The sequence below is a fragment of the Pristiophorus japonicus genome, chromosome 14, assembly GCF_044704955.1.
Source record: "Pristiophorus japonicus isolate sPriJap1 chromosome 14, sPriJap1.hap1, whole genome shotgun sequence".
NCBI classification, from domain to species: Eukaryota; Metazoa; Chordata; class Chondrichthyes; family Pristiophoridae; genus Pristiophorus; species Pristiophorus japonicus.
In genome coordinates this window covers 89,284,841-89,297,470 of record NC_091990.1, presented here as the reverse complement: position 1 = coordinate 89,297,470, position 12,630 = coordinate 89,284,841, and the positions used below count along the sequence as shown (strand labels likewise).

At 44.9% G+C, this 12,630-nt stretch overlaps 1 protein-coding gene across 1 annotated transcript in view; it reads left to right on the top strand.

Moving 5' to 3' along the window:
• cat (catalase) overlaps positions 1–12,630 on the top strand; it is a 67,454-nt gene that overhangs the window by 10,745 nt on the left and 44,079 nt on the right. The window contains exons 2-3 of the mRNA XM_070899355.1: positions 5,855–6,026; positions 11,680–11,790. Coding sequence (XP_070755456.1) covers positions 5,855–6,026; positions 11,680–11,790 — 283 coding nt within the window. The remainder of the gene's footprint in view (positions 1–5,854; positions 6,027–11,679; positions 11,791–12,630) is intronic.

Below are 12,630 nucleotides of genomic sequence, written 5' to 3'. Positions count from 1 at the left end.
TGCCTGGACTGGCTGATGGCACCCTTGGCCGTGCCCACGGGCAGTCCTACGAGGAAGCCCTCGGACCTACCCGCTCCCCTCCGCACAGGGTGCCCACCCTTGTCCACAGATCCCTGAAAGTAGCAGACCAGGTGGATAAGAAGGCATATGGAATGCTTGCCTTTATTGGCTGAGGCATAGAATATAAGAGCAGGGAGGTTATGCTTAAATTGTATAATACTTTGGTTAGGCCACGGCTGGAATACTGCATGCAGTTCTGGTTGCCGTATTATCGGAAGGATGTGATTGCACTAGAGAGTGTGCAGAGGAGATTTACTTGGATGCTGCCTGGAATGGCGAATCTTAGTTATGAGGGCAGATTTGATAGGCTGGGTTTGTTCTCATTGAAACAGAGGAGGTTGAGAGGAGACCTCATTGAGGTGTACAAAATATTGAGGGGCTTGGACATAGTGGATTGATTGAGGGGGCATATTTTTAAGGTGATTGGTGGAAGGTTTATAGGGGATTTGAGAGGTGGGGGGGGCTTTTCGCAGCGGGTTGTGTGGATCTGGAACTCGCTGGCTGGAAAAGTGGTGGATGCAGCAACCCTCACCACCTTTAAGAGATGGTTGGATGGACACTTGAAGTGCCGTAACCTGCAGGGTTACGGACCTAGAGCTGGTAATTGGGAGTAAACTGGATGGCCTTTTGTTGGTCGGCGCAGATATAATGGTAAGTACTGCAGGGGATAGAATACGGCCAGGGTGATCATCTGGACTAGTTTCGATCGCCTGGATGGGTCGGAGAGGAATTTTCCCAGATTTTTTCTCCCTAAATTGGCCTGGGTTTTTATCTGGTTTTTGCCTTTCCCAGGAGATTACATGGCTCCGGTTGGGGTGGAGTGTAGATGATTTTAGTATAAGGGGTGTCGCAGTGGTGTGGGATGGACTCGTTGAGCTGGGTGCTCTTTGCCTTTCTGTCATTGTTCTTGGTTTATATGTAACCTTTAGGGCTGCTGACGAAGGGCTGTGCGGCTTTTTGTCGGACGGCGATGGGCTGAAGTGGCCTCCTTCGGCGCTGTAAATTTCTATGTTTTAATGGTCAGTTTTATGTTGAGACTTAGCAAAGGCAAGATGTTTGTTGATTTGATATTTCAAGGGGAAAAGCAAATTTGTAATTACTGTAAATAGACTGGTGAGCATTGTTCATTTACCTGTTTAGTGTCCTATACATTTGTGTTGTGCTTTATAGTCATAACTTAAAAAATAGGAGCAGTAGTAGGCCATTTGGCCGCTCAAGCTGTTTCTCCCCCCCCCCCCCCCCCCCCCCAATCAATGAGTTCAATAAGATCATGGCTGATCTGATCTTGGCCTTCACTCTACTTTCCTGCCCACTCCCCATAAACCCTTGATTCCCTTCTAGTTCAAAAATCTGTCTATCTTCACTTTAAATATATTCAATGACGCAGCCTCCACAGCTCTCTGGGGTATAGAATTACAAAGAATCACGACCCTTTGAGCGAAGAAATTCTTCCTCCTCTCTAGTCAGTCCCCCTCAGAATTTTGCATGTTTCAATAAGATCACCTCTCATTCTTCTAAACTCCAATGAGTATAGGCTCAACCTTTCTTCATAAGACAACCCCTTCATCTCGGGAATCAACCTAGTGAATCTTCTCTGAACTGCCTCCAATGCAAGTATATTGCTTCTTAAATGTGACCAATACCAGATGTGGTCTCAACAATGTCTTGTACAGTTGTAGCAAGACTGCCCTACTTTTATAATCCATCCCCCTTGCAATAAAGGCTAACACTCCATTTGCTTTCCTAATTACTTGCTGTACCTGCATGCTAACATTTTGTAGTTCATTTAAATAACTTGCTTTTTTATTCTTCCTACCAAAGTGGATAATCTCAAATTTTCCCATATACTCCGTCTGCCAAATTTTGACCACTCACTTAACCTATCTATATCCCATTTCAGATTCTTTGTCGCCTCTTCACAACTTGCTTTCCCACCTATCTTTGTATCATCAGCAAATTTGGCTACAGTACACTCGGTCCCTTCTTCCAAGTCATTAATATAGATTGTAAATAGTTGAAGCCCCAGCCCTGTGGCACCCCACCAGTTAGTTTACCAATCTGAAAATTACCCATTTATCCCGACTGTTTTCTGTTAGTTAGCCAATCCTCTATCCATGCTAATATCACCCCCAACCCCGTGAGCTCTTATCTTGTGCATAACCTTTTATGTGGCACCTTATCGAATGCCTTCTGGAAATCCAAATACACCACATTCACTGGTTCCAATTTATCCACCCTGCTCGTTACATCCTCAAAGAACTCTTGCAAATTTGTCAAACATGATTTCCCTTCATAAAACCATGCTGACTCTGTTTGATTGTATTATGATTTTCTAAATGTCCCGCTACTACTTCCTTAATAATGGACTCCAGCATTTTCCCAGTGGCAGATGTTAGGCTAACTGGTCAATAGTTTCTTGCTATCTGTCTCCTTTCTTGAATAGGGGTGTTACATTTGTGGTTTTCCAATCCGCTGGGACCTCTCCAGAATCCAGGGAATTTTGGTAGATTACAACCGATGCATCCACTATCTCTGCAGCCACTTTTAAGACCCTAGGATGTATGCCATCCAGTCCAGGGGTCTTGTCCACCTTTAATCCTGTTAGTTTGCCAAGTACTTTTTGTCTCGTGATTGTTTTAAGTTTCCCTCCTCTCTATAGCTCCTTGATTAAATAACATTGAGATGTTTTTAGTGTATTTGTTCAAAGTCTCTGCCGTTTCCTGTTTACCATTATTAATTCCCCAGTCTCATTCTCTAAGACACCAATGTTTACTTTAGCTACTATTTTTTTTTATATACCTGTAGAAGCTCTTTTTTTATATTGCTAGTTTACTCTCATAATCTATCTTCTCCTTCTTTATTATATTTTTAGTCATCCTTTGCTGGTTTCTAAAAATGTCCCAATCTTCTGGCCTGCCACTAATCTTCACAACATTGTATGGCTTTGTTTTCAATTTGATACCATCCTTACCTTCCTTAGTTAGCCATGAATGCTTAATCTTTCTCAGTTTTTCTTTCTCACTGGAATATATCTTTGCTGAGAGTTATGAAATATCTCCTTAAATGTCTGCCAGTGCTTTTCTACCATCTTACCCTTTAATCTATTTTCCCAGTCCACTTTAACCAACTCTCTCTTCATACCTTTGTAATTGCCTTTAAGTTCAGGACACTAGTTTGAGACCCAAGTTTCTCACCCTCAAATTGAATTTGAAATTCCAACATGCTATGATCACTCTTCCACAGAGGATCTTTTACTATGAGATCATTAATTAATCCTGTCTCATTACACATTACCAGATCTAAAATAGCCTGCTCCCTGGTTGGTTCCACAATGTATTCTAAGATATCATCCCAGATACACACACTATGAAGATCCTTGTGGCTACCTTTGCCAATTTGATTTGTCCAATCTATACGAAGATTAAAATTGCCCATGATTATTACAGTACATTTCTTACAAACCCCCTGAGTCTGAGCTGCAGTCGAATAATGTTCTTCTGATATCCAGTTATGGAGGTCATGTGATGGAATGTGATTTGTTCAGTTGAGTAACCAGAGTGCAGTGACTCCTAGATTGCAGTACATCGCCCTAGATAATCTTCGCACATTCTGGATCATTGGTTACAGAGTCCACTTGCAGTAGTGGCTGGTGTTAAAGAACTGGAGGAAATATCAAGGATGAATAAAATCCAGACATGTTAAAAATCTCCCTCAAATTCTGATTTGCTTGGTCACTGATTCTATAATAGTTCATACAGCTTTGCTAGCCGATTATCAGATAATAGACCATTTCCCTATTGGATCCTTCATCTCCAGATCAGGGAAGGCAAAATGTAAATCCATTTAAAGCAAGTATTTAATGAGTTCTATCTAAGCCTGCAGTTCAAGATGTCCTCCGATCGCGACCGAATGCAACTCGTTTCAAAGTGTGTTCCTAAAGTAGGTCTTCAGTTTAAGCTATAGTACTTGGAGCTGACTGAACCAGCTGGTGATCAGAATACTATTCAAAAATATACTGCCAATATATCTTGCGGTGGGGGGAGGGCTTGTAGTTTAGAGTGCTTGACTTATCTCCCATTGCTTTGCACTAGTCACTTGCCAGTTGGGTTCTTAAATGGGATATTTTTCCCTGTACTTGGTCTGTAAATGTTTGTGGATTTGTTAAAGCTAATACACAGAAGAAAATATCAATATTGATCTCTGTTCAGCTGACTGGCTGGCCATTGACATTTGTGTCTTATTACATTATACAACATTTCTTTGTTGGATTCCAGGGTGTTGACTAAGTACAAGTTAAAATGGCACTAATGAAAATAGAGCATTTGGTACCCATAGTATATGATAATCCTAAGTATTATTACAAACATGTTCTGGTACCACAAAAGGTTGAAGTTAACTAGAGAAGTAGGGGATTAAATCTTGTCTTTATACATTGCAAAGGAAGTTTGATCACATGAAGGCACTTTGTTTCAAAGGGAGCGTGGTTAAATGATAGAAAACAGTAGAGTAATGTCAATATTTTTCAGCCTCGAGGGATGTAAACTGGTGTGCCCCAAGGGTCAGAGTTCGGAACATTTTGTTAGATGAGATTTAATGTAGATAATTTTGGGAGGAAGAATGGGAATGTATATTAAATGGGAAAACATTAAGCGAAGCACAGATACATAGGGATTCAGATAATCAAGTCTTTAAAAGTGAGAGGACAAGTTGACAAAGCTGTTTTTTTAAAAGAAAGCTCTTGGATCCTAATATTTATAAATGGGAAGCTATGTACAAGAGCAAATGGGTAATGCTAAAATATATACAACAAAATACTGAGGAGAAGGGTCTGTGATCTACTTGTGAAGTGCCACAGTCTTTGACCCAAGGTTTGGTGGGGGTAGGGTAAAGAGAGGTTTATTGGGAGGGCAGGAGAAAATACAATCCCGGCGTTTTTGATGAGTTTTAAAAAAAAAAAACTGCAGAAATTTAAAAAAAGGAAGAATTTTGTTAAATACACAGCTTCTTTAACATCTGTAATGAGAAAAGACATATTAATGTTTTGAATTGCTGTGACAAAAGGTCTTGCCTCCAAAATGATAATCTCTCTTGTTTTTCTTTGTAGATACTGAGGGTAACCTGTTTTTTTTTACTATTTTCTGTTCTTGACCAGTTGTAATTTAAATTGGAGGCCAGCCACAATTTCACTTCTAGACAATGAGCTTTAGTGTTATGGAGGCTCACTGGGGGGATGGGGGAGAAGGGGAGAGGGGGTGGTTAGCTGGATCATGTGAGCGTGTTTGGTATCAGATTGGATGTAGGGAAGAAAGGAAGAGGACTTCATGTGTACAAACTGGCACTGCTTTCAGAAGATGTTACCAAGCGACAGCTTGTAAATGATGAGGAAACGAAAGATCGATCCCTGGAATGTGGATAGGTTACCATACAGGTGTGGGTGGAGAAACCATTGACAGAAATGCATCGTCTTCGTTGGGGGGAGAGAGAGAGATATGTGCTGCGTTTGGCCAGTTCAGTAGGAAAGATGAATGCTCGAACTGTACAAACACAACTAATTATCAAAAGATGTTTCAGACCATGTTTATATCTGGAGGTTCATGGCATTTGTTTTAGGCCAACTAACTGAAAGCAGAAAGGGGATTAGCATCCTAGACAGGTACAGTGAGCAGTTCAAGCCATGCATGCTGGACATGGGATGTTAAATGGTGAGATTTTCAGGAAATAACGACTGGCCAGAATGAGCTAGTATACTTTTCACTGTGCATCTTCAGTGGTAATTTTCAAATCGTTTCTTTAGAATGTAGATTGCTTGACCACTGGAGCAGGCCAGCCTGTTGGTGACAAGCTAAACATTATAACGGCAGGACCCCGAGGGCCGCTACTTGTGCAGGATTCGGTGTTTTTGGATGAGATGGCACATTTTGACCACGAGAGGATTCCTGAGCGCGTCGTACATGCGAAGGGGGCAGGTGAGTTTAAAATGTAGCTAATAAATTACCATGGTCATTTTATAAGATAGTACTTTCTTTTGGATGTTCAGTAAAATATTGCTCCCACCCACAGTTGATCCTCAATCTACCGGAATTTAGACATGTTAAATGTCAAGAGGACATTTAGAAGTTAATTTTTAATTGTATAAATTATAAATTGCTATTGGGAAATGTTCCAAGTCAACCTATTAAAAATTAAGTCGTCATTGACTCTCTTAATCTCCTTATAAACACATGTGGAATGTTTATTCATGAGCTCACGTGATCTTAAGCTTGCATCTCAAGATATGGCTTGGAATTCTAGGGGTTGCTCGAATTTGTTTACCTCTTCCCATTGTGCCTCATTCATTCTTTTGCTGGGCTTCTAAATGGCCAGGTATCTCCTGTGGAGGCGAGTGCTGTCCCTTTCCAGAATAGTGCCTCTAGTCTGGTTGCCGTTGAGGGCATTTGTTAAGTTTGACTCCAATCCCGCCTTGTGTCAACAGAGAGGAATCCTTTAGCAAATTAATTGAGCTTTCTGATGGTGAGATTTCAAGAAAACTGCAAACTGGTTGTACAAAGGATAATTTCCTTTTAACCATGCCTTTTTGTGGTGAAATAGTGCTGTAGGAGGACACCAGTCGAGCATGGGATTTCCCCCACCAGAGAAAATAGCTTCTCTCCATCTTCCCTATCTACTCCTTTTAATCATCTTAAACACCCAATTAGATCACCCCTTAAGGGGGCTCGTGTTTAGGGACACTCTTCACAGGGCACATCGTTCTAAACTCAACTTGGCACCAACATTTCTATGAAATTCTCTGAACTCGGACTCAATAAAGGAAAGTTTTCATGGAATTATAGAAATTGCAGCAGGAGGCCATTTGTCTCCCAGTTCTGACCTCTCCTGGAGCCCCATCTCCCCGGCCCAGATCTTTTTATGTTCCTTCTTTTCAAATATATATCCCATTCCCTTTGAAATGAAGTTTGTCTGTATCTCAATAGCCACGTGTGGTGAATATCCCACGGACTAATAGCTCTCGGTTCAAGAACCTTCTTCCTCCCTTCCCCCTTGTTTCTTCCAGTGCGAGTCCTTGATTTCCGTTCCCTAGTTCCCCATTCACCAATATAATTCACTATTTACCCACAGTAAGGTCTCCAGTTTTCACTCGTACCTTTACTGACTGCTCCACTCACCACATTGCTGTTGCTGCTCCCAACAATTTCCCGTCCTTGCTTGAGGCTCAATCCCTAAACCACCACTCCCTTTCTTTCCCACGACTTCCCTTTTCTGATTTTTCCAAACTTTCTCCCCTCGAGCCCCCATTCCCTAGTCTCTAACTTTCCCCCTGACCCCCATTCCCCAACCTCACCTGTATTTAGAGCCCTCACGATTTCAGAGCCTCCCTGGATGCCAACACCACAATTCCTGAGCCTCCAGCCCTCTACTGACTGTACTCCATGTGGTTCTCTGTGGCATTTGGTCAGTGACAGCAACGGGTGGGGGGGGGGTGGAAGATGTGGGGGTGGGGGGGGTGGAAGATGTGGGGGGGGTGGAAGATGTGGGGGTGGGGGGGGTGGAAGATGTGGGGGTGGGGGGGGTGGAAGATGTGGGGGTGGGGGGGGTGGAAGATGTGGGGGTGGGGGGGGGTGGAAGATGTGGGGGTGGGGGGGGTGGAAGATGTGGGGGTGGGGGGGGTGGAAGATGTGGGGGTGGGGGGGGTGGAAGATGTGGGGGTGGGGGGGTGGAAGATGTGGGGGTGGGGAGGGTGGAAGATGTGGGGGTGGGGGGGTGGAAGATGTGGGGGTGGGGGGGGTGGAAGATGTGGGGGTGGGGGGGGTGGAAGATGTGGGGGTGGGGGGGGTGGAAGATGTGGGGGTGGGGGGGGTGGAAGATGTGGGGGTGGGGGGGGTGGAAGATGTGGGGGTGGGGGGGGTGGAAGATGTGGGGGTGGGGGGGGTGGAAGAGTGGGGGTGGGGGGGTGGAAGAGTGGGGGTGGGGGGTGTGGAAGAGTGGGGGTGGGGGGTGTGGAAGATGTGGGGGTGGGGGGGGTGGAAGATGTGGGGGTGGGGGGGGGTGGAAGATGTGGGGGTGGTAGAAGGTGGAGGTGGGGGGGTGAAAGGTGGGGGGGGGTGGAAGGTGGGGACGGGGGGTGGGGGGAGTGGAAGGTGGGGACGGGGGGTGGGGGGAGTGGAAGGTGGGGACGGGTGGGGGGGTGGAAGGTGGGGCCGGGGGTCGAGGTGGGGTGGGGGGGTCGGGGGGGTGGAAGGTGGGGCCGGGGGTCGGGGGGGGTGGAAGGTGGGGTCGGGGGGTGGAAGGTGGGGTCGGGGGGTGGAAGAGGGGGGTGGGGGGGACATTTTTGACATGATTGCTATGGGTGCACATGCCCAGTACAGCTCATGGGCTGTATGCGGCCATTTTGAAAGAGCCAGTTGTGTGTGAGAACTTTAATTCTCTTTGGAAAAATCAGAGTTGCAATACAAGATGCAACGTGGCTCAAGGACCAAGAATTTCTCTTAGGATGAAGTGGAGGCCTTGGTTACTGTGATTGAGGCCAGATGGCACAAGCTGGACACAAGCAGAGGTCACAGAAAAGTTTCACAAAAAGAAATGAAGAAATGCTGGAAACAATTGGCAGAGGATTACTCTGCAATGGTGACCACCCCGAGGTCTGGAGGCCAGTGCAAAAAGAAGTGGCATGACCTTGGTCAAGTAGTTAGTGTAAGTAATATTTTCAGTAGTTCAATGGAATTGCAGTGGTAAATGTGACCATCTGTATATGTCTCTCCCAACAGAAAGATATCTCTTTTTAAAAAAAAAAAAAGTTGTATTTTCATCTTTGCAGAGAAAAGTGGCTCACAACAAAAGGGAAAGAACTTGAACAGGAGGAAGCCCGACAAATCTGCACCCACTGACACCATTGGAAGAGAGGGTCGCTGCTTTGATGGGTCCTGCCTGGAGAAATGCAACCACCACTGCACAAGCTGGGCCCACACTCGAGGGAGGGAGTAAGTCCTGCAAATTCCACAGTCTGGCTTTGCTAAGTGCGAAGTACTACGCAGGCTAGACATGCTTCGGTTTATGGGGATGTCTCCGTCAGCTACGCTTCGGTTGGTGCAATGTGCTATCATTCATCGTGGTCCTTCAAATTGGCCTGCTGCCTGTGCTGTGAGAGCCTACTCATGCCACACTGTCCCCTCCTCTGCTGCTAACCATTTGTCTGTTCTGTTATATTTGGCAGAACTTGAGGCCAACCCTGACGAGGCTGAAGCTGATGCAGAAGATGATTCAGACGTTGACGAGCCTGAAGATCCAATCCCACCTTCCAAACCAAGAGCATTGGGGGAGGGGGAGGTGATGGATGAATACCCCAGTGTTGTACTCACTCTGGAGGAGGTGCAGGTGCCGTCCATTGAGGCGCCAGCCCCTTTCCTGAGTGGTACGAGTGTTGGGGCCATTCCATGGTTTCCCACAGTCAGGCTGGGGATTCCAATGGGGTGCAACGAGGCACACCCAGGGCCCCACCATTCGAGCCTGCGGGTCCCAGTGGGATGCAGTGAGCCACACCCAGGGTGAGGAGGGGAAGGTGAGTTTGACCACGCTCTCCTGTGGTTCAGATGATGGCAATGAGTGCGAAGAGCATTGACCCCTCACGATCACTCCTGGACACCATCAGTGGGGTGGGTGATAAGGTATTGGGACTGTCGGGAGAAGTAACAACGCTCGCTTGAGAAATGGGAACACTGTCTGGGAACATGAGGAAGGGAATGTCTCCGGCAGCGGAAACCATGTCGGTGCACATGAGGGAAGGAATGTCGCAGGTAGCTGATGTGCTGTCAGTGAACATGAGGGAGGAAATGTTGCAGGTAGTTGACACACTGTTGCTCAACATGAGAGAGGGCTGTCACAGATAGCTGAGACACTGTCGGCAAACATGAGGGAGAGAATGTCGGAGTTAGCTGCTGCAATAAGGGAACATACCCAGACCCTGCCCCCGTTGACAGAATCAACTGCCACTCCTACTCCAATCCCCAGACCAGCCTTTGAAGAGGCTCCAAGCCGGGCCCTCCACATTAACGCCTGCCCCCCCACCTCCCTCCTCCACATTAAGAAGTGCGCATTACCCGAGATGTTTGAAAGAATAAGCTTGGTACCAACCCGAGTAACGCTGCGCCACTGCCTGTTGGCAGGGGTGGAGTCAACAAGACCAAGCGCAGTGGGCGGTCTTAGAATAAGGTGGAGGAGAGATGGGTGCAGCCTTTCTCTGCTGTTTTTATTATTACTGTTGTAGCTGTTCTCAAATTAAAAGTTTTTTTGTAAGGTATGTAAATTTACAAGTTTAAAAGTTTGTAAGTGATCTTAACTGAAAACTTTAAAGTTTGATACAAGAATATTTTTATTAAAGTTAAGTACAAACAAATGTTAAACTTTTGAATAAAATATATTTTAAATTATAACTGAATCATTTACATTATTTGTTCAATTATTAAAACAACTCTTTGAAGTAAATAAGAATCATTTCCATTTGTTCCATCAACACATTATGGAACAGGTCCAAACAGTAAACATGGTCCATGTGGAATAGTTGCCGCTGAGCCTTCAGGCAGCAAAGTGTTCACGGATGAGCAGCTGGCACAAGGCTCGAGCAATCGTTAAAGGGGCACGACGGCCCGCTCTCCTCCGCCGTCGTGCTCTGGGTTCAGATAGTTGCATGGCTTGTCGTCGTCTTCCTCCTTTATCTGCATTTTCCTCCTCATCATCAGCCACTCTCACCTCAGGTGGGTCTTTTACCACCTGCTGCTGCTGCTGCCTCATGATGGCTAAGTTGTACAGCATGCCACATTCAACAGTGAACTAATCGACAATCTCGGGTGTATTGCAAGTAGCCTCCGGAATGGTCCCGGCATCGGACACGCTGCTTCAACATGCCAATAGTCCTCTCTATTATGCTGCGCATCGCAATGTGCAACATGTTGTATTCCCGGTCAGCTTCCCTCCGGGTTATGCATTAGGGCTTTTCAGCCCATGTCCGGGCGAGGGAGCGTTTCTGCGGCCGACGCTCCGACCCTTGAGCTCGGTTTGGAGACTTTCGATGGTGGTGTGGCACTTTTTATTTAAAAAAAACTTGAAGAATCCCACGAAACTTCTATTTTCTGCATTTTAACGTTTGTGTCCTTGACTCTCTCCAAAACTTTGCCTAAAAACAATGGTGTCTTTCTGCGCCGATTTTTTTTAATGTGCGCTGGTTTTTCTTAAGTGCCCAGAAGGTTTTTTGGGAGTAGTCATGTACGTCATCCAAGGAAGTGTAAGTTGGGCAAACTTGCATAATTGTGAAAAACTGGCGCAGACATCAGGTTACGCCCCCTATGATGCAAGAAAAAAACCAACCTAAAAAAATCGTAACTGAGTTACACTGGCACACAATCTTTGGGAAAACTTTGATTTTTAAATTTAGGCCAAAAAAAAGCGAGGAAAATTGAGCCCCTTGAAATTGAATACTGTTACTCTTAAGAGTATATTTAACAACAAAGAAAAAAAGTATTGTAACTCTTATGTACAAGATTACTGTAATTTAGTAAGCAGACTAAAGTGAAAATTGAACCCAAAGCTGGAGATCATTGGAGTTTACGGATGTCTTTTAATTTCTGTCAGGTGCTTTTGGCTTCTTTGAGGTGACTCACGATATCACCAGGTACTGCAAGGCCAAATTATTTCAGCAAATTGGAAAGAGAACATCGGTATCCGTCCGCTTCTCGACAGTTGGTAAGGGTTCATCTTTAGCTCAAATAGTTGCTATTGAAATGTTTCAAAAGTCTGACTGATGTGATCAGAATGTTGCCATTCACTTCTAAGATTTGGCCTTAAATCCAACCCAGATTAATGGGCTGAGCGTTTCCTTCAACTTGCTGAAAGAATTCTACAAGAAATAAAGTTGGGCAGACTGAGCACAATATTGGGCGGGGCAGTGGGTTGTCGTCTGAGTCCAGAGTAAAAACGACCCCAAATTGACATTCCGGGGCCAATGTTGGTTGGTATGGGAAATTCATGTGTCCCACCAGAGAGTTCTCTTTTAAGGCATGTTGAGGGTTAGGGTTTTCAGCATGCCTTCAGGTTGATGGGTACAAAAAGTGGCAAAGTATTCCATTCTGCACACTGATATGGTTCACCTGATGCGAAGTTTCACCAAAATAAGAATTCAAGAGTGCAGATAATATTCAATACCTCTCTGGATTTAGGATTGTACCTTGGGTTCAGGTGAAGGACATCAGCCAATTAAGCTTTGTTACAGTTTGTCATCTGAACCATTCTTGATTTAGTATATTAAACACTCTAGTACCTCAGTAAATTGTTTTATAATTCATTTTGTGCCCTTCTGCCCTAATTCAGTTCATGTACTGGAGTTAGACCTCTAATCTATTTGCCACTTATTAAAGAGGGTATAGTATAGTAATCTTTTAATCTTAAATGTAATAAAAGTATACTTCAGTGCCCCCCTCAATGCCATGCAGTTACCTGGGAACAGGCATTTTATTGGGTTAAACTTGGTCCTATCCAATTGACTTGAAGCTCTGCCATTGATTTTTGTGCAGCCAAATCTGCCCA